The 23,206-nt window shown below is 42.5% G+C and overlaps 1 protein-coding gene across 5 annotated transcripts in view; it reads left to right on the plus strand.

The window, feature by feature from the left end:
* LOC311253423 (interleukin-1 receptor accessory protein-like 1) overlaps nucleotides 1-23,206 on the plus strand; it is a 289,743-nt gene that overhangs the window by 252,100 nt on the left and 14,437 nt on the right. For all 5 annotated transcript variants that reach the window (XM_084347376.1, XM_084347375.1, XM_084347379.1 and 2 more), the window contains 3 exons: nucleotides 8,744-8,876; nucleotides 18,902-19,047; nucleotides 23,000-23,146. In XM_084347376.1, coding sequence (XP_084203502.1) covers nucleotides 8,744-8,876; nucleotides 18,902-19,047; nucleotides 23,000-23,146 — 426 coding nt within the window. The remainder of the gene's footprint in view (nucleotides 1-8,743; nucleotides 8,877-18,901; nucleotides 19,048-22,999; nucleotides 23,147-23,206) is intronic.

Consider the following 23,206-nt stretch of genomic DNA (forward strand, 5'->3'; position numbering starts at 1 on the left):
AGCCAGAGTGATGTGTGATAAATAGACAACCCTGCCCACATGTGTTTTATAAAGCAACATTTGGGTTAGGGTTAGAAATAGGTATGCATTCATAAAATAATATGAATACATTTAACCAACGAGTATTTCTGGTGCTGACTACTGAGAGTAGCAATGTTTAATCGACGAGTTAACTGATTCTTCCAAATTTGTTGCAACAGTTTTGGGGAGGCTCTTTTCTGTTTCAACATGGCAATGCCCCTTGCTTAAAGCCATGCTTTAATTTTGGAATGCCAACTATGAGCCATCGTGCCCAAACTCACTAAGCCTTCCCAGACGAGTGGAGACTGTTGTGGCAGCAGATTTGTGCCTGTAGTTTTGGAGCAAGATGCATCATAGACTTGGCCTAGAGACACGTGAGGCTACATTTAGAATCCCAACCAATAATGGACCAGTAGTTTACGACCTCCATGACCTGCCTGACACGCAAAGTTGATTTGGCAGGAGGGTCCAGAGACTTCCAGGATCACAACCATGCAACCACTGAACATGTAATAGAAATTGTTAATCAATGCAAGAGGGATATGCTTTAGCTTAAGGGTTAAGACACCGACCATCTAAGTCCGAGTCCATCTGAGGACCTTTGTTGCATGTCCCTCCACATCTCTTTCTTCCTAATAAAGGGCCTCAAAAGAAAATAACTACATGATACTCCTTCTATCAGGGCCTCTAAATGCAACCTAAACCAAAAATCCATCCTCACACACTGAAGGACACTCATTTTTGTTCCTGATTTCCAGAACGATATTGCGCAGTCTGACCCTAGCATGAAGCCAACTTCATATTCAGCTACAGAAAATGTGAGATGAGATTTTTTAGGTTTATGAGTGACTCCCTTCACTTGGGAGTGCATTGACCCGTTTTAGCGTGTGTTAGTGTGAGTAACACAATTCTCCACTGCTGTAATTTGTCATGAATGAGCCAGACTGGGGCTCAAAATAGCATTTGGATGGTTTGGGCAGCTCCTGACGGGCAGCCATGCAACTGCCATGAGTCACAACATTTCATCATTAACAAGCAAATTCGAGTGTACATAAGCAAGGCTGGACGGAGAATGAGACTTTTGCATTTTTCTGGGAGTAGATTTAGTTGACAGTCATGCCGCACACTGGAGGAGAGAGCTGGATGTCAAGAATACTTCAGATCTCCTTTATAATAGTTACGAAAATAATTCATTGCAAGCATTACTAAAGTGGGCCCAAGCTGAGCGTCTAACCACAGGGAGCTTCAGCTAGGAAATAGGACTGTTGGGGGTGTGGGCACGCTTCAAAGGTGACCCAGCAAGGCCTCAAGGAGCCTGCTATTTAGTGCCATCAGTCCCTTTCTTTCCCTCATTGTGTTTATGTCCCTTTTGCTTCCTCTCTACCACATTTTCCACTTTCTTCCGCTCTCTGGCTCTCCATCAGTTGCTAAACTAAATGGTGCCGCTTAGGGATTCTCTAGATGGCTTCGTCGTTCTGCACTAAGCCTGGGAGAAGTCCCTCCTCTGTCTGCATAGTTGTGCACCAAAGCCCAGTAAGCGTTCAGGTCCTGTTGGTGCCTTCTCGCTGTGAGGGAAGATTTTTTTTAATTCTCAGCTAACAGCAACATGAGTATTTCAGGCTCAGAATCAGGTTGGGAAGGAAGACTAGGATTTAGATGAAGTTTCTACTTTACTTAACTCTTTGTATTCTATCATTGTGTCTGAGGCTAGTATTTGGTTCAGAAACAAGATAAGATGACATGATGAATGATTCTGTTTAGGAACTAGTATAAATAAGTGATACAGAACAGAAACCAATTAAGGTACAAAAGGTATACCTCATAAAAATTGCAATGCGCCACAAAATCACAAGCATCTCCATCAAAGTTGATGTTGCCATCATCGACAGATGCTTTTCTAATTGTGGTATAACCTTGTTTCCTCCTTTCAACATTGCATTTCTCTAATGTTTTTGAAGTACCCTTTAAGTGTTTCATTAATGTCTAATTAGCTTTTCATTAGGAGAATTCAACTGTGACTTCTCAACGCAAGATTATAAGCAACACAAGGTTTAACATTGGTAATGATTCTTTACTGGATTGCGCAGTAATAATAGGGGTTGCTTTTGTTTCAAAGAACGTATTAAGTATTATGAGAACATCAATGCAAAGAGTGGGTGTTGATCTTTGCAAATGTCATGCTCTGTTCCACAAGGCTCAAATTGGACTTGTTATTCACCCAACCCCGAGTCTGCTTGTTTCCCTAGCCCTGTAATATTCAACAGTACCACCTCATATCATTTTTAGATACGGAACGCTCTCGGCAACAGTAACACAGCAGAGAAAATCATAATTTCACAACACATCATTAAGCATTTTCTTTCATGATTGCCACATCTTAGCATGCTCATAAACATCAGCAATACGGTTTAAAGATTGTGTCTCTTTATGTCTGCTTTACCTGCATTAATTATGGGGAACGGCTTAGCGATAATGAGGTGCAGTGCAAAGTATGAATATCAGGAGACTGACCATACACGAGGGGGACATAGCTAAATCAATACTGAACACAGCACAGTCAATGGCTGCCTTAAAATGTGTGATTGGAGAGGTTTGGGGCCGTAATAAACAAAACAAAGTGAATGTTGAATAGAGAGACAATTAGACTGCCACATCTGGCAACGCCAATGCAAGTGGGTACCCAGCCACTGCAATTACAGGGATGCATCACTCATGTAACCCTTTACTGCCTGGATGTTGTGCCGGAGCCCATGGTGAAGATAATAGTCACTCTCATTCAGAGTTGATAAAATGGTTTCAGGAATTGCTTCACGCTGCCCAGATGCCCCGCTGAATCTGGGAAACCCCCGTTCACCATCGACAATCATATTATCTGCTGATTCAATTCCTGGGCTTCTTCTCAGTCCAGATCAGTCGCTCGCTATCCTGCTGATCACAGGCTACAGGGCAATCTTCAAGTGCTTTTATGTCGAGCCCAGACCTTTGCGTGAAAGGAAGTACTAATTAGAGAGTAGAGGGAATATCATTTCAGACGGAAAAGAGGAGTTTTCCGCCAATGCCAGAAGTGACAGAAGTGCCATTCTGACATTTTGAGAAGAAGTTCTGGTTGTGCTGTGAAAGCTTACTTGCTCTAAGGCTTTTTATGATTGAAGAAACACCTTTAACACTCTCACTCTACCTTGATCCATTCAGTGCTATGCAGAGATTCAATGAAAACCCAACATAAAGTGCCTTGGTATGGTGTTGGGCCACCATGAGTCTCAAGGACAGCTTCACTGCTGCTTGGCATAATAGGTTGCCAATTTTTTTTTTCCAAAGATGTTTCCTCAACTGATATCTAGAGAGCACGGTCTAACATATCTGTGTAAAGTCATAGGTTCCATTTGGTTTCAGATCTGGTGACTGTAAATGCTGTAATTCAGTAAGTCCTTGTGCCCTGTGTTTGTATCTGTATTGTTCCACTCATGTATTAATGTTACATATCAGTATGGTTAGTATGGTTAAGCTTAAATAAGGAAGATGATTGAGGGGCATAAACTCATCTATACCTGCGTTTTTGTGTGTTTTAACACATTATCTGTGAATCAAGCGTTCTTAACATTTGGTTGCTGGTTTGGAGCTTTTGATAATTTCACACAATTTTCCACAGCAGTTGGGTTTTTGAACAGTTGTCATGGCATTGTAAATTCAAATTTCCATTTTTCTGAGCACTTAAGGAGAGACAGGTGAAAACAACACAGGCCTTTTCAATGCATCTTTTCTTTCAGACCAGTGGAAAGAAAACACTCAAACTACAAACTAAGGTGTTTATTTTACGTCTCATTTCTGTTTGAGAAATTAGTGCAAATGAGCCTGAGTCTTCAAAAGCTGTTTTCTCAAAATGATTTTTTCCTATTCCTCAAAAGTATGGCACACATGAGTTTTTGCGTGCTAGTTGAAAGTATTTTTGATTTATGGTGCGATTAAAAAGAGATACCCAAATTCCTTCTCTAAAAACCTTTCAAACTAATATGTCAACAAAATGAAACAACAATCTCGAAGCTGGCTCAATCCAATGTTCAGATTTATGTTCTGGAAATGAATACAAATCTGTGCATACTTAATGATAAGATAATGACTAATTTGTCTTAATGAATGTAATTAACTGGGTAAGTTTCATGGTGACATCTGTGAAAAAAATTCTTAACTGTCACCTTATTGACCTGTTGGTCAATGTAGATCTTCCAGGCTGCCATTGGTCTTTTAATATCAATATAGTATAAAAGCCAGCACAGAGCTCAAACTGCCCTGCACTTTTCTGATCATTTAAAACTTTTACTATTTGTCATTAATTGCTACCTCCGTTGCTTCCCATCACACCAAAAGCATTAAAGCTATTTGTGTCCTCATTCCTGTTACGATTGCAAATGCCCTTTCCAAAAAAACTCTGAAAAGCTTAGTCTCTTCCCTCTGAAGTATTATTCCTGCTTGCTGCGGGGCTTAATTTATTCAAGGCTGTTAAAAGCAAAAGAAAAAAAAAAAAAAGAAGAGAAAGGCTTCCCTACTCAAGAGCTGGATTGTTTGGATCTGAATGGGAAACGCTGGTAGATTAACTTGACATGGATGGTGCACACACTGCATACGGATGTACTGATCTGTAATCTATGTAATCTTCAGTGCACAAGGGTGATACGATGCTCTATTCACTCTGTGTGGGAAGTCTTTCTCCATGAAGAATGGCTTGTTCTCTCCCATGTGTGAATTCTCTGTCTAGCTCGTGTTTTTTATCATTCCCATCCACACTGACATGCACATATGCCCTCTTTCTCTCATGTGCGCCTCTGTCACATGCACACAGATGCAGCAATGCACACACGCCTGCTCTCTCTGTCCTCCTCTGTGTCTCTTTCCTGGCTCCTCTGTGCTGTTTCATGATTTCATAGCTTCCAGTCTGTCTGCTTAGCCACGGGAATCTTTGCTGACGTCTCCGTCCTGCAGCCACAGCTACTGAGAGAGACGCTCTAGAGGCGGAGGCAGATAAGAGCGAAGAGACAATCGCATTAAGACTCACTTTGCCCCCCTGACCAAGACCAGAGGTTGGGATTTGAATGTTAGAATCTGTGCATTTAAGTCCCGGCATGGCTGTGCATTTCCCGAACTGAGCGCACCGCCCTCTGCCAGTGCAGGCTTAGCCGCTCGCAGTAAAGCCGCACAAATTAGCACGCAGTCGTTAAGGGAACAACATGCAGCCATATGCATGAAGGAGCCCCTTGGAATAAGTCTGGGAGAGTGACACCGCGGCTGTTGTCGGCACAGCAGTGGAGCTGTCAATGCTACAACACAACATGCTGTTTGGATCCGTGGGTGAAGCCTCTTGACATCAAAGGTGGCACACAAAAGGATCCGTGTTTCCTTTTACCGTTGTCTGCACCTGTCAAAATGGTGTGTTTTGTTTTTGTTTTTTTGTTGTTGTTTTATGTGCTCCTCCTGCACACTGGCCCTGCTGCTCTGTAGCACCACAGAGACCCCTGGTGGAGCTTGGATGTATAGCAGCACATGTGTGCATGTGTGGATATGTGTGTGTGGTCCAGGACAGATCCCCGCACCCCCAACACTTTCTCTCTTACTCCCTCTCTCTCTCACACACACAAACACAGCTCTTGAATTCAGCGCTGGACAATATTTTTTTGCTCAGTAAAACCATCCACCAACTCGGGGCCTTTTTCTGATTCCCAAACCAGATCTTCCCAGTTAACGTTTTTGCTATTATCTGAACATGTTAGACTGCACTAGAGGGCCAAATTAGAGCAGGCCTTGGTAAAATAAAATCCCTATTATCTTTGAACTAGCAAGTACCCAATTATACGCCACAGTTATCTCCCATCTCACAGACTTCTGAGTCCTCGCCACGGGGCCAATGAGCAAGGATTGCTAATGAAGAGATGCTGAATCACCTTTTTGCCTTCCTGGACGCACAACTGGTGGAGCCCCCTTGATCATCGGCGCCTTTTTTATGGATCAGAGTCATTCCCGGGCTTTGATGATGCAGCTCTTTTATTCCCCCTGGTGAGCCTGTCACAGAGCAGGCCACACACTCGTGGATCTGCCGTCGGCTGCGGCATGCGTGTGATAAGAATGAGAGGTCTCTAATCCTCGGCAGAGAGAGAAAACAGGTTTAAAAAGGGGTTTATCTTACTCCAGTCAGATAGAACGTGTGTTGAAAAAATGAGCCGAGCCGAGCAGAGAGAAGAACTCCCGCTGATGTGAAAGCAGGGGGCTTGTCTGTTGATATGTGTTTTTTGTGCACTTTCCCCTCTGTTCACATAGTTCGCATCATCCCAGGAAGCCTAACTGCACGTCACATTGAATTCTAGTACAGAAAATTGACCTCAAAGCTCTTTATAACTGAATTTTCTCTTTTTTTCTTCCATTTTTTTTCCCAGGCTGCTTACAGTCTTGCATTTCCCTACTGGAATTTCTTTCGTGCTTTTGTCTCAACTGCTTTAACTTGAGCTGTAACTGACGTACAAAAACACATGAAAAACACCCATGGATGTTGAAGCTGTTTCTCAAGGTTAGCACACATATTTTAAGCTGGTGTGATTGAGCGGACATAAATGAAGCCATCACTACTTTTCAAGTCTTGAATGCAAACTGACTGAGGTGTAGGTGGAGAGCGCCAGCAGCATATGGCTAGAGAGAACTCTCATCAGTAACGATTTGGTGCTGGTTATACCGTCTTAACACTCCCTCTAGCGTTGGACAGAAACCCTTCATTTCTCATCGATGCTTTTATTGTGAAACACTCGCAGGAACATGTTGAGGAAAACTCCCATCTGCACTTGAAATGTAGCTGCAGCCATCTTTTCTAAGGTTGCACCTGGCTGAGGTCTTAATTTATTATTTTGATGCTGAACTTATAAGAAAGGATACGAAAAATTAAGTAGAATTGTTGTAGTTGAGAAATAAGCATGATGCGTCACAGTTGCCCTGATGGACTGTGTCGCTGCTACATTGTCATTCATGAGCTCATACTATGTTTTACTCGAGAGCGGCTGAGGCTTGAAAATTCAGTATTTGCGCCCCACCCTAGTTATCATTTTGTAGGTTGACACTGGAACTTGCTTGTTCTAAAATGGCGGTGATGGTTGCTCAATAACCACCGTCACTATGCAGTCTTCATTGAATCATCCAACTTGACTGTACTCGCACTTTTTCACAGCTCTTTGAAAAGCTTAGAAATAAAGTGGAATTGCTTCGATTAAATCAGGGCACAATCAAGCTGCTGCGCTGAAGCATTGACCTCCACTGGCAATGAATAAATACTCTTTTATTTTCTCATCACACACACTGAAAGCTTTGCGTATAGCATCTGTGCTGTCTGTGGAATGAAGGGTGACTCAATCATAGTCTAGTTCAATAGACCCACAAGGGCAAACAACATCCCCTCATTGTCACAAAAATACTAGTGAAGGTATGCAAGTATAATTAAGTTTATAATTTGCATTTGAACTCTTGCTTTGTGAATAGAAAGGGGGCAAATTAGTACAAATTGCGTGTTTGACATACATGTAGGCCATATGAATTCATTAATCGTGCTAATCACTGTCCTTAAAAGCTTTGCTACACTTTTTCGTTAAAGCATTTCCAAAGTACTTCCTGCAGAATATAGTGATTGAAATTCAAAAGTAGGGCCTGACAGCGAGGGGGGCCGCTGAAGAGTATAAGAGCTTTTATGAAGGTACAGCAGTGCTGCAAAGTTGCCGTGAAAGAGTGTTCAAGAGAGTGTTTTAAAGTTTAAGAGGCCGTCGGGGAATTAGAAATGGGGTCTGGGATGGTTTAAGATGGTACCTCTGGAGAGTGAGAGACTGTTTTAGAAATTGATAGAATCAAGGAGGCTGTTATGGAGGTTTTGAAGGGTAAAAATTGTAGTCTGGAAAGAGAAAAGGTGTAATAACAGGAAGCACACATAAGTATAGGCTTTCGGGGCTGATACTCATTGATGTGGTATCACTTATGACCAGATATCCACTACCCAAGGGCACAGAAGGAAGGTATCGATGTTATTTATTGAAAGTAAAGATGCTGTTTCCTGCTGAGCTGCTGGCCATGTGCACAGTAGACCATTTGAGTTTCAACCAACACCTGTAACTTCAATGCTGCTAGAATAACGTGGGGAAATTGGGTGGTTATTGTGTATATGTTGTCTGTTTTTTTTCTATATTGCACATTTCTAAGATGTATTATTGTGATGGTGGTGCAAAAACCACTAGACAACATCCCATCTAGATTTAAGTGTAACACACACACACACACACACAGCCATATCACACAGCGCTGTGTCATTTGATGGGCATCAGTGGATGCACACACCAACAATTGATACAGACAGTAGTCATGGTACAGTCAGTGCCAGGGGGCCAATGTGATAAAATTACAGTTTCTCCTGAGAGTTGATGTGCATTGATGCTGGAAAATACGAGACTAGATGCATTAACACGCATCTTCACAGGTGAAGATGAGCCCAGTGTGTGGGCTAACATAGAAACCAAGGGGTGCATCATATGATGCATATGATATGATCATAAGAATGGCTTTGATGCTGGTAGCGTCATTTAGACGACATTGTTGTTTCATGGTTCTCCCTACTGCTTTTTATGTTGCTGATCATCATTATTAGCACGTAGCACTGACATCCGTGTAACCAGGTGTTACCTCATATCCTGTCTCTTGTCTCCCACAGGAAGTCCTGTCAACCTGACGTGCAGAGCCTTCTTTGGATACAGTGGAGACGTCAGTCCACTTATCTACTGGATGAAGGGGGAGAAGTTCATTGAGGATCTGGACGAGGAGCGGGTTCAGGAGAGTGAGATCAAGTAAGACTTTGAAAATCCGCTGATTTTGGGTTTAAATCCTGATTGTTAATGGCAAGTAGGGTTTGTAAGACACGAACTGACACAACCAGTTTATAGACTTGGTGAAATTAACAAGCAAAATAGAAACAATGTGAAAGTGAAAATTATGTATGTACATTTAGATCTATTAAATGTACATGTCTTCTAAACCTTTCAACATTACAACAGGCATTGAACAACACATTATAACTAATTCATGAGGTACTTTAAAAGCAGCACAGGGCTCTGGTGCTGAACTGGTAAACACCTATTTAAACCCAGTTACCACAACCGTGTGACCACACATCAGCACACGGAACAATAAAAGGAACTTTTCACTGCCAAGCTATCATTTAAATGATTTTCATGAATGTTTTATGTAGCTGTTTAATAATGTAGATAGCCATGCATTCTTTATCATGTACAATATATATGCACAGTTCAGGCATTGCTCCATCAGTGATCGGCAATTACTCTGCCCTGAAATATGAGTGGAGGCAATAATAGCAGAGCAGCACAGCAGATGGAAACTCCAATTGAAAGTCCGTGTTGGCCTCCATATCCATTTGGGTGACCTCCATCTTTTGGCTCGCACTCATCACTGGAAACAGAGGTCTATTTCTCTCCAAAATCAGGTGAAAACCTGACGGCCAGGCACACACACTGCCTGAAGCCGGTTGACCATCCAACGGTGCTATCTATTTGGCTGGTAGGAGGACGCTTATTTAAAGAGGAGCTCTCCTTGCTTTAGGTAACGATGCATTCAGGTCATATTGGAAAAACAACACGGGTTTTCATTTTGAAAACTTTCAGTTTGTATAAAGAATATGGAATTTAACTGATCTCTACAAGTAGAATTACATTTCAAACAAACATATGAATCATTTTCATCACATACATGTATTCTTTCTTTATAAGAACTTTATACATGTACCTTCACGTCAGGAAACAGCTGCATGGATTTTTCACTTGTAGCTGAAACAGCGATGCTTGCTGTGGAAAAAGAAAAAGTCAAAAAATGTTGATCGGGAGAAGCCAGACTACAGAACACAGCTTCAGGTTATTACAACGTTGCATGCAGCGTTCGGCTGAATGACAGGTTAATGTTTTCTGATCATGGGGGCTCTTTGTTTTGGCTCATGCTACATTCAGGTCATATTGGAGGAAGTGGAACAAGTGAAGGACAAAGTGTTGTTTTAGTTTGCAAACATTGACACGTGGAACTCATCCAGAATATTTTTCCTTGATTAAATTAAAATCAGTCGTGAACAGACGACAGCAGTCATTGCTCGCTTTTGCTAGTATACAGTAGCTGCTTAGCAAAGGTGAGCTGTGATATAACTCTTTTTTTTTTCCATCTTTGACTGTTGATGGCTTTGCTGTGGTCCTGTTATGCTACTTATGAAAACACAATTATATACATAAAGGGATGATTAGATATAAATCACAAAAAAAAAAAGTAATTATTCCAGGTTGGATGCATAGGATAAATACAGGGGTAAGGAAAGCTGCTCTGTAGTCTGGTACAGCAGCAAATACAAAGCGTTGGACAAATTAACCATTCGACCCGATGATCGGGCTTGATGGAAAGTTAAGGGACCATGAATTAAGTCAAGGTTAATCGATGAATGCCTGCACAAAATTTGGTGCCAGCAGATGTTAAGACATTTTGGTCTGGACCAAAGTGGTTGACCAACCAGACCGACCTGATTGTGCATGAATGTGACATTGTACTACGTGCTGTCCTGATCTGCATGTGAGAAACTTGATTGATTATTGGCGGGTCATACCATATGTTATTTGTCACCAAATTCGCATAGTAGATGATCTTCAACTAGGTAGTGGCCATCTGGAAAAGATCGGTTTGTCAAATGTTTGTTGGGTGGACTGACAGGAGCAGAACAACAAGCCGACGGTGTGACTCACCCACATTTTGTTTCTAGATGATGAGCCGATCTTCAGGCACTGAAGGTCAATCAAATCTAGAGCAGAGTGCTCATCCTCAGATGAGCTGCTCGTTAGAGGGATAATCAATCATAATCATCAATACAAGACTACTCAGTCTATTTATACACAACGAGTGTGAAACAATGGAGATGCTCCTGTTCACCTGATTCACCCTCTCTGATCAAATAATACAAGCAGCAAGAACTTTTTGTTGTTAAATTTCACCCTTACTCACACAGACAGGTCGACGATCAGATTGCCAGATGAAGTGGGAGCAGAACAGACCTCCAGAAGAAAAGAGGATTAAAAGATATTAAAAAACGTGAATCAAATAAACAGAACACATATCTTGACGGATGTACATGTGGGAAAGGTGTTGCTTCAAAATTAACTCAACTGCCGTGTGTGGTCACCTTCTCCCAGATATTGTTACAAAAAATGTGAGCAACAAATAATCTTTCATTGAGTTTTAACAGTGAAAAGGAAATTGTTGTTTGTTTGTTTTTCGCACTCCTGTCGCCACCAGGGTATTCAAGCAGTAATGTGAATGGGTTAAGAAAGCAAAGATCAGAAAGCTGTTCCCTTTAAGTGGCATCTGGCTGTAGTTTTGCTATATTTGTCCGGGTTTTGAGATGTCTGTCTCTGACATTTCTGTTTCCAGAGATCTTAGAGGACAGGTGCCAGGTTTTGCAAAAAAAAGAAAAATGTGTGGCATAAAAAGGGCAGTATCTCCGGTTCTGCTGCATTTTTGATCATTTGTTTTTAAACTGTTCGAACGGAGTCCAGCAGGGTAATAGGATTGCAAAGCTAGACCAGTGGACTACTTTTTAAAACCAGGTGTCTACAATGCAATGCAACTTAATCACTGAGTGGCATCACTGGAGGCCATTTATTAGACTTCATGCAGCTTCCTCTTGAGAAACAAAAGGCAATTTTTCAGGTACTCCCTAAGACCTGTCAACACACTTGTAAAATTAAAGTTACTCTTTAAGAGAAGAATAGATTTATTTGCTGTTAATGAATTTTCCAGCTGAATATTTGTTCAGATAGACATTTTTGCTAGTATGTCTGAGTGCACTTTCACACACCCTTTCAAATCCAGCTCCACTGCACTTCCTTTGACAGACCCCCACGTATGACTAGAAGATCCTGGTTGTCGACAAATGCCGTCTAATGAAAAGGTTAACTGTAAGCAGCGTGACAAGGCCGGGAGGAGAGTTAGCGGCCCAGTCAGTGACCTGGCATTTCGAGATGTCTCTATTAGCCTTCTAGCACACTGCGTCCAGCTCTCAGCAACGCTCTCTGTTGTGAAGGACACCAGGCCAATTAGAGCCTACAGGATTTAGGGGGGGCTGTGGAGGTGGGTGGGGGACAGGTGGCAGCATTGTGTGGGTGGTATAATAAAGATAAGAAGAGAGCATACAGAGGAGTGCGTTACATGCCGTTAGAAACCTAACCAAACAAGGCGAGAGATCAAAACTGTGACCGTGAGCTACTTTGAAAGTGTGTGTGTGTGTGTCTGTGTGTGTGTGTGTGTGTGTGTTACGTGCGTGCAGGGGCAGAAGTGAGGAGGCTTGTGTGCCCACGGTTCGTTCAAGTTTTTCAAGTGTATATTTTTGTTGTGTGCCACCGCGTGATACTGTCTCCTGTGTGTTTTTTATTTATTTTATTTTTTTGTTCCCATTTGAATGCGCACCACTTCAAACCCCCCCACTCCCTGACATCATTCCATGAGCTTTTAGCTTTGAAATGGAAATTAATCACACAGGAGTATTCCCTGAAGGGCCGCCCGTAATACATGAAATGGAGCTTTTGGCACAATGTTTCACCACCGAGATTCCGGGTTGATATAAAAATTTTGTGGCTGCGGAACAAGACTGCATGGATCTCGGAGGTGAAGTCACAGCAGGAATGCAGACGTAAAGGCTGTGCTGTTGAAGTTTAGAACCAGAAGAAGTTTCAGTCCCTGGTGCATGGGCCTGTAGCGCCCTTTTGAGCAGCAGTTCAAGTGTAAAATTTCATTTTCTAACTCTAATTAATTCTCTTCCAGATATATTCATGGGAAATCAGGGTGCTTATAGTCCAGCAATGCTTCCACTGCCTATTAGCACTGAAAACCAAGTACTGCTTAGCGTTTTACAGTCTGACATTGATGCCTCAGTGACGGGCAAACAATCACATAAACCTGTTGAGATGTTTTAATTTGGTGGTTTAATGGAGACACTCTTTGCAGGAGTAGAGGAAGTCTGTCCCAAGCTAACATTTAAGGAATGTGCTTATTCCATTTTTCCTGATAAAAAGATCAAAATCTCTCTATTTTCTGTGCAGTGGGCAGAGACAGGCTTGCTGTTTCACCTTGTTTTCAGTCTTTATGCTTTTTTCCATACTGACATGAGAGTGGTATCGATCTCTCTCACTCCACTCTGTTGCCTGTTCTCCAGCATAATTTTCCCACATTTTCCCTCTGGAAAACTCTAAATACTCAACATACAGTATGTTCATCCATTTTTTTCTCCTAGGTCAGGGTCACAGAGCAACAGGGTTAAGCATTGCAGTCCAGACATCCTTTTCTAAACCAACTTTGACCTGCGCTTCAAGGGCTTCTTCATCGATTTCCAGGCTGAAGTGTGGATATATTCCCTTCAATATTTTCTGCGTTCATCCCTGTCCACCATACCCAGTCAGTCCCCTTAGGGTACATGGAAGGCCAGAAGGTCAGAAGTCACACCAATTAGCTAGCACATAAATACCACCTGCCTGATATTGTGGAGGTTCCCCTGATGACACCAAAACAGCTCTGAGGCTTTGACACAAGACCTCTATACTGTAAGTGTCCTGTGGTGTTACCAGCAGTGCTGCAAGGTGGGGCCTCCATGGATCAGACTTGTTCTGGTGAAATTTAAACTCTTATCTGATTTGAATCTACCTTTTGGATTAAGTCAGGAGAGGTTCAGACAGCTAAAAAACATTTTTTATCAATCAACAGCCAGTGAGACACTTAAAAACAACGCACAGCATGACAAGCATGATATATTTCAGAAGTTCAGGTGTCACATTGAGGCTGCTTGGAGAGACTGTACTTGATAATATCAGATAAAGATAGATTGCAGTGCTTGGAGATGATGATAGGATCTCATATGATTCTTATGTAGCAAGTTTCAAAGCAGGTACAGTACAAGGTTTCGGGATAATGTGAGACATTGTTCATGTTTGAGATGATTAACGGTGCTGTATTATTTCGCCCTGCAGCAACGGGGCAGGGTGCTTTCATCCCTGCTGTTCAGGTGAACCTTGCTCTTGATTTTTTTGGACTTTACCCAAATTAGAAAATTGCTTTTACACCGACCAATTTACACTTAACTTGATCTTGGATCTTTGGTTATTTTACCATATGAAGTCCCAAAACCGAACTCAAACTTCAGGGTGTTTTTCAGATTAGCCCGAGGTGCATTTCCTTGAGCATCTCAGTGAGTCATTGTGTTGCCTCCTCGCTGTGTACAGCATCCAGGATCCTGGCGCACTTTCATCTCCATCCAGCTACACGCCACCAGTTTGCTGCTGCCCTCGACCTTTGCGCACACCACCTGCCAGATGTTTGTGTGGGTGTGTTCACGCTTCGTGGCTCCTCTTTTCCAGGAACACACACTTTCTCCAGGTCCTGTTTATCTCTCGCACACACGTGAATCCTCACTTGTTTGTGCAAACACAGAAATTCCACCACTCACAACTTCTACTAACAAGTATGATGGATCTCTTTTTGTAAAAAAAAAAAAAAAAAGATTGATTTTTTTTTTTTTTTCCTTTGCCAACACCTACAGCCTATGTTGAGTCACACATGGGTGCCACCTCTTTAAAAAGCCATCAGCATGGATCTATATCCCAACCTTGTGGAGCCTCGTCTCTCTGCATGACTGGCAGCACAATGGAGAAGGATGAGGATCAGAAAAGCTCACAGGAATTAAGAGAAAGGGCTAAATTAATTTCGCTCCCACACATACTCAAACAAGTCTGAATCCAGGAAGTAACCTCTATGCTTTCCTTCAAAAGACCAGCTAAAAAAGCACTTCTTGATGATTAGTTTTTATGAAGCAGCTAGTCCATATAGCTACGAAATGATTAGCTCTAATGGGTCTTCATTGTGCATGGTCAATAAAAGAAAATTTCACTGCGAGTGTGATATTTTCTGTGTGGGATACCAATTATTAGCAGCACTTTGTAAAGCTAATGTGAGATATTGCCATGGCAGCCGCGGTTGTATTGTAGTTCGTCTCTATCTCCCCAGCACTTCACAATCTGCTTTGTTTAGTCTGTTCATTGATCAGCAAGAATTAGACGAGTTTTCATATTCAGATGCCCCGCGGCAGGCACCAGCTGAATGCCCAAGTGGCACTAGTACCTTTTCGCACTATTAGCCCCATGCATCATTAAACAGGGCTTTGAAATAGCTGCAATTTTTGGAACCTGAAAAAGATTATCTCCTCATATATCATTCCTACTTTTGCACGGTGACCCCAGCAGGAGATTCAGCTCTTTTAAGCATCATTGTTTTCCTGTTGTTCTCCTCTTGGCATGTGGGTTTCTAACAAATGCCTTAACCAAGCTTGTAGTACCGGCTCTATTTTACCACGTAGAAGTCTTTCTATGATTAGCTGATTGGGGCATTGTGATGACGACTGGGAACTTCCAAAAGGCTGCATTCCTTTTACATCTTTACAAGTAGAAAATATTACTATTACCTGAGTTTCTGACTTGAATGGCCCTTTCATTGCACTTCTATGCAGCGGAGATTTGTTTCCAAGTACAATGGATTGCACCTTTATACCTGGTAATCATCAGCAGTATTGTCATTTTTGAGCCTGTTAGCATGCAAATGTTAGGATTAAGGTCAAGGCACAGCTGTGTCTAAGTAGAGCCTCAGCCCCACTGGCATGGCTGCAGATTCTTGTCTTGTTGTAAGTTTTGGAAATGGGGTATTACCTTTCATCTGACAGCAGTCAGATGAAAGGTAATACCAAAACTTCAATCAGTTTATTTAGAGTCTTGTTAAACCTTGCTTTGGTAATGCTGCTTTAGCTCCAACACTGAAACAAACTCACTATCACACGTCTGATTCAGTCCAGAGATGTATAAAGCTTTCAAAAACCTACCTGACGAAAGCCACACTGGCTGATTTCTAAGATGAAACAGGCTTTAGCTTTGACTAAAGATTATGAACTCGCAGCCGTGCTCTTGTAGAGTTTTGTTGAAAAGTGCTTAGTTCGTTGAAAAGTGTTCAAGGAATTTCTTGACATTTTGAGGGTATGGGTGACTCTCCTCCTGATGGCTTGTTAGCACCACCATGTACTTCATTGAAGACATCTAAATTCAGCTTGATGCTGTTCCTACTTCTCATTTAAATGAAGAAGTCACTGCTAATGATGAGGGGGCCGCTAAAATCCTTTTTTTGCTAATGAACGCAACACCCTGCCAAGTATCCAGTGTTGAAAAATAAGCAGCACGTGTCACAGTGTCCTTCCAGTACAGTCCCTGTGTTCACATAGTCAAAAGAGGCATCTTCCAGTCTTTTGCATGTGTTGCTGTGTATAAATTACTGGAAAACCGGCTGAATTCTCTATAACAAAAACCTCAAAAGAGGTTTGTATTCCCTCGCTAACCCTCATGGCAAAATGTTATGTGATCGGTCGGCGATGTAGTGCATCATGACAGTCACACCATTATCCCCGTACCAACATGTCACAACCAATAAACATCAAGAGTCTCAGCGAGTCAACGAAGAAGAATCTTTCATGAGGGAAAATCTGTCATGAGTCATATGATGCTGGCCCCTTGTCAGTCACGGACTGTCACCTCCTCCCTTTGTTGTGTTCTTTTGCTTTATTGATGAACTGTAAATTTACCTTTAAGTAAAACGCTGCCACAAGGATCTGCAAATGATATGGCTTGGACTTAAACTAAGCATCTGTCTGATGTAGTTATCTGCATAGTTATGACTGGAGAAAGAGTTGTAGTCTTAGTGTCAGCGTCTCAGAATTGCACCTCAGATGGATGCTTATAATTCCAAGGTCACGATTTATGGATTTTTGGGATGCTTACCGTAGACACAACCCACATTTCCTTGGGGCAAACTCTTTTTTTTGCCAGAAAAATCCATATTTTATTAGAGTCAGTACTCTCTACTTATGACTTTTTGACTGCCTGCAGTCTAGAGTTATTGTTTTCCATAGTTTTTTTATTTTTTACTTTTTGTTGGGAAGAGATTCAGAGAATTTGATCCGACTTTGTTATTTGGAATCTGTAGTCACAGTGCGTGCCTGCAAACATTGGGAACATGAAATTAAAAACACACCGTCAGCTCTGCTTTTTCTCTGATGTTTTCAGTCAGATTCTTTGTTCTATGGGTTTTTGTCTCATCCCAATCAGACTTCTTAAACGGAGACTGTCTGAAGCTACTTTGATGTACACCTCATAGTCAGTAATGAGGTGTTTGGACCTGTTTTGGCAACTGTTGGAAGACATACTGGTGTCGAAATGTTACCAAACAGCTTTATGTTGGTTTTGTTCTACCAGCCATGAGTCATAAACTCATAATAGCTTTGAGCAGACAGTGATGCAGTAGTTGGCTCCTTCTGATTCATTGATGGTTCTTGTCCACCATCAGTTGTCATTGGCTTATCGACAGTGAATCCTCCTTTCATCAACACCACACAAACCCGGTGTTTTCTAATCTGCCTGGGTCCAAATCAAACATGGATTATTTCTTCTTCAGAGTGGGATTGCTTCAAAAGTCAACAGTGCCTCCCTTGTAACCCCAGGCAAACACTTTCTGCATGTATTTTCTAAACCAAAAGAAGGGGAACTTAAAGAAGCAATTATTCTTGACTCTCTTGAGTAAAATGAGCACAGCTGAACAGTCTGACAATTTCCACCTTTGATTTGTCCATTTTGCACACGGCCTGTTGGAGCTGCTCTGCTTCGTATCCCAACAGGCACACACATTCATCAATACCCTGGTAAATTAGGAGGTAAATCAAGTTTAGAACAATGATTTTGTGACTTGAGAAGCATTTCTTTGTTTTGTTTATTCACAGTTTTGGTCTTTTAAAAACAACAGCCTTTGGTCTAGGCAGATTTTAATGATGGCATACTGATGAAAGCTTCAGCAATCAGTATTTTGGATGTAATATGAAAGGTGTTGCATGTTGTGATAAACACACTTCCCCGACTCTGCAGCTCCACTCAGCTCTACTGAGCCCTTTAGAGCATATTGGTCTCTTTTATCTCGTTGTTTTGATAATACAACCTGCTTTGAAAAAGCTACCGGCACAGCAGCAAATGGCAGACAGTCAGGGTTGGAGACTAGCTAGTGAAGGAAGTGGAGCCTGAAGCAGCTAAATGAGGGTGAGTATGAGACTTACATTCTGCTGGACGTGGGCGTATGCAGCTGTTTGCCAACATATCATCAAATGGGAAGTTTTTCCGCTTGTTCCTCTGATTTTAAAGTTGTGTTTATTGGTTTTGGCCACTTTGAGGGCAGCACGATAAGCACATAAACACAACATTGACATATTACCAATTTTTAAAGTTGATAGGGCAAATATATTGGCAGACGATTACTTATTTACCAGTCCAGCAGACACAGAGCAACATTAGCATGGATTTGGAGTCATGTTTCTGCCCCCCTCATGTGTGTAAGTCCGGTATTCATTCTCCACCGACTACTTAATTATATATTTTACTCAGTCCTCAGAAGTTAGCCTCTTTTTCTCTCTGTCTGCCATTCGGGATTATTCTGGATTTCTCACTTTTTTGATTTGCTGAATTAAATGCTGGAAGAATCTGGTCAACTAATGGCATAATGTAATAACAGAATATAATTTATCATGAGAATAGTCTTAGAAACGTTCAGTTGATTCAGTCAAAATCAGTAAAGTAACAGGTGTGTCACCTAGCTTTTTGGTCATTAATTGAATGATGAAAACACTTGTTGTTTCACCAGGCTACCTCCATCTAGTTCACTCACCACAAACCCTGCTTTCTGTGCTCTCTGCCACACCCTGCAGGACAATCCGGGAGCACCTCGGCGAGCAGGAAGTTTCCATCTCTCTGACGATAGATTCTCTGGAGGAGAGCGACCTCGGCAACTACTCGTGCTACGTGGAGAACGGCAACGGGCGGAGACAGGCCAACATCCAGCTCACCAAGAAAGGTGAGGCGAGTGAGGACACAAACAAGGTTCATTTGTAAGATGATAATAAAAGCATATGCAGTATTTTACCATGAATCTAGCAGATGGATAAAAAAGCCTTGATATTTAATAATGGCATGTTAGAGCTTTGGAGGTGAGAAGCAGTGTTTAATACCCCAGGCCTTTGCTCTGACAATACAGTGAATCTCTCGCAGCAATTTATGGAGTACAAAGAAGAACAACTAGTGGGATTGTGGGATTTGACCAGTTGTTTCTCGCCTCGGGGAGAGAAAAAAAACGGGACAGTATTGTAGATAGTGCAGAAAGCCTATTCATCCACCTCAGCCTGAGGAAGAATTAGTTTGCAGGCAAAGAAAAAGCGCTTTGAGAGAGATGCAGCCTTCGGTGTTGTGATTCCTGACGAGCTGTTTGACTATCTGGCAATGACCTCCCCCATCACACACACACACACACACACACACACACACACGAATCCTTCTTTGATCACCAAACTTTCACTCAGACATTTTCTCATTCATCCCTGTTGCCTTCCCCCTTGTCCATGTGTTTTTATTCAAGCAAACATTTGTTTTTCCTCTGATTTCGCCTCGCTGAGGACGACTGTTTGAAAGTTGATTCCGTGATGATTTCAAACAGCGATGCACACTTTCCAGCGTGGTTATATAAGCAAGATTTTTTTTTACTTTTTAGCGAGGCTAGGGGGGTCTCTGCATCCTTAAAGTTGTCAGCGTTGAATACATTTACATAGTAAGATATTTTTCCTCTCTTTTAAGCTCGCAGCTTTGGATCCAGCTTTGATGGCAGCCCAGTTCCCCTCCATTTGCTATATTAAAGGGGTTTATGCTGCACAGTCGAATCTCAGAATAAACCAGAGAAGATTAGCCTGGTTCTCGCAGGATTGCGGGTCTACAAGAAATCAACCAGTTCCCTCTTTTTTTTTTTTTCTTCTTATTTGCTGCATCCACGGTGTGGTGCAGCACAAGGCCAGTCAGTGTTCACGCTGCCTTTTTATGTAAGTCAAACTTCTCCTCGCTCGCGAAGACAGCACACGACACAAATTTGATTTGAATTTGCTCGTCTCAGTGGTGCATCAATCAGAATATGTCTTAACTTGTATGTGAAGTTAGCACGGAGATGCGCCCCTGTTTCCCCTTCTTATACAACTTCTTGTAGACGAGAAGTTGTGATTCTCCAAGTCGTCCTGACCAACTTTTTTCCGGCAGCAACAAATCCGCAGATATTTTTTCTCTCACAACAGCAGCAACATCAACTAGTTGACAGCTGCCAATACTGTACAAGATTCTTGATTTGCGAACATGGGGAGCAGCAAGCAAACTCGGCTCTCACAATTCTCACTGGCGCTCTCCTCGGTTTTATTTTACCATTCAACTCCTACTCTGCCTTTCCCGCTTCTCTTTTTTCATCTCCCTCCCTTGACAACAGAGAGAGAGAGAGATGAAGAAACAGAGGGAGAGAAAGCGGTGATAAATCGCCCGATGCCATGTGGCTCCATCAAATCCAGCCTTCTAGTCGTCAGGAGCTAATTTGTCTTAATCCATCCCACTGCAGCACTGCTACAATATGGATGCCAGGGCAGAGAAGAATTGGCCTCCTCCACTGCAATCTCTGCTGCTTGAGGAGCAGCTGGCTCGTTACACTGTCCAGATATCTGAGGAGAGAAGCAGTGTTCACTGGGGCGGGAGGGCAGAGAGGACGTTGAAGAGTAGAGTGGAGAATTGGAGTTGCTTGGATCCAGGTTTTTGGAGTACTTGTTAGCTGCTACACCTCTCTCAGCAAAGTAAACTAATTCAGAACGAGTCCCAGGCTGAGAGGGAAGAGAACGAGACGAAAGGAGGAAGTCAGAAACTTGATGGGGAAACCTGTGTTCATTGTGCTTCGAGTTCGTTTGCTCTTTTGTTTGTGTGCGTGCGCGTCCGTCCGTTCGTCCGTAGGTTCGGCTGAAGGTCGTCGCCCAGACAGGCGTGATGAAGCGGCGCGGGCCACGCTCGTTAGCTCCATAGAACATCATCCTTCATCATGGGAGCTGTCAGCCTGATGGCCGCTGCAGTGGAATGGGCATCGCACACTCCAACGAGGTTAAATGTGCATCAGTGATGGATGGTGATGCGCGCAAGTCCTCTCCGTCCATGTTTATGTGCGCGCGTATGTGTGTGCGGTACTGCAGCAATTCCAGCCTTTTACTGTTGTCCATTAGTCAGCCAATGAAGGCTGACCACCCGGGTTTTGCGAGGCGTAGCCAAGAGGAAATGTTGAACTGCAAAAGATGGAGTGACATCCGACAGAAAACACTGTAAAAAAAAAAAGAAAAAAAGCCTTGAAAAAGAGACAAGATCGTGGAAAGACAAAGCAAACGACTCAGTTTTCAAGGCAAGTTACTAGACCATGGAGCTTAATGGTTGAGTCCATTGTCCTGTAGTGTAAAATATCACCTTTCATCCTCCTCAATAACACTACTAGTCTGGCCTCTACTGAATAGCTTTGTCTTGCGGGCCTCTTCTTAAAGTAACACGATTTAGAATAATCTTTCCTGTAAAACAAAAATATCTAAAGTGAAGTCCTGCAGTGCCTTGAATTTAGCTCCCACTGATGCTTTTCATGAGTTCACATCAGGCTACAGTGATGACGGATGGCGGGGGAGAGCGGAGCGCTTCGATCCGTCGACGAACAGGCGGTTCAGCTAACAGCCCGGAGCTTTTCCTCGCCTCGTACCTCTCCGCAGCCGTACACACATGTAACCGATCTTCATAAGGTGGCGGTTTGATCTGTCACATGCTATTGTCGCGCCGGTTGCCTCGATGTCATTTTTTGTTTTTTTTATTATCCAATCAGGCCAGGAGGCAGTAAGTGACGGGTATAGAAGTCGTTACACTTTTATTCCGGTTGGAGTTATGTGTCATCTGGATACAATCCAGCCACAATGAGAACATGAGCAACATGAAAAGATGGGGTGAAAAAAAAGCAGGAAAAATCCAATCACACACTGGATGAATACAGCCACAGATGCTTTTAAGCCTTTTTCACGCAAATATGGAGGTTCTGTAAAGATTCACACGGCAAAGAATCTTTGAACAATTGCTCGTGTAACTTTACTCATCCATCATGACTGCATTACGCATTATTTTGTATGTATTTATGTTCCGTGGTTAGATTGGTGGTCGGGCTCATGTAAATGCGGGCTGGCTTTAACATTTCCACGAAGCTCCGTCTGCGTGAGTGGATCACCCCAAAGTTTATTAATTCCTGCGGGAGCCCCTGTGATCTATGATATGTTTGTGAAATATGCCTCGAGTACGATTGAAAATTGTAGCTTTTGCCTAGATATTGGACAGACAATCAGCATAAACAAAGCTTACAGTAATTGCGTGCTAGCTGTGTAACATATAGAGTGCATGCATAACGCTGGTGATTCATGTGTCTCTCAACAAAACATTTCACAAAACTGTTTACACACCTGGCAGGCCATTTGTCACCATACATTATTGGTCCTGTTGCTGTCTAGATAATGTACCATGCGCATGTAAAAAACGGAGAAAATTAGATTCCCTCTCACATTCTCAATGGCTTTTCTATCCATCTGTAAAGAAATGTATTTCCTTGCGTTGAACACAAGGGGTGAACATCCGAAACTACTGGCACCCAGCAGAACTGCACGGAAACAACACATTAATATACATAAGAGCTGACAGATACGATGAAGACAGCATCAAATATCACCAGTAAGACCAGAAAAACCCCATTCAAATGATAAATGTGACAGTGAAAAGGGTCATTTCTTATGAATCAACCAAATATTCAAACCCCAGCGAATATACACCCTTTTTCACACTGAATGCTTTGTGTGATCGGCCAGTTATCTAGCACCACTTTAACCATTCCTTGTTTCTCTCCCTCCCTCCCTCCCTTCCTCCCTCTTGTTGTGTCGCCTCATTAGCGGAGCTGATGTACACGGTGGAGCTGGCCGGAGGTCTGGGAGCCATCCTGCTGCTGCTGATCTGTCTGGTCACACTGTACAAGTGCTACAGGATCGAGCTCATGCTCTTCTACCGGAACCACTTTGGCAGCGAGGATATAGATGGAGGTAAGATGAGATAAGGTGCAAGACGAAATTTACTTCACACCGTTATACGATAATCTTCCG

This window comes from Pagrus pagrus, assembly GCF_965226575.1.
Source record: "Pagrus pagrus genome assembly, chromosome: 24".
Classification (NCBI taxonomy): domain Eukaryota; kingdom Metazoa; phylum Chordata; class Actinopteri; order Spariformes; family Sparidae; genus Pagrus; species Pagrus pagrus.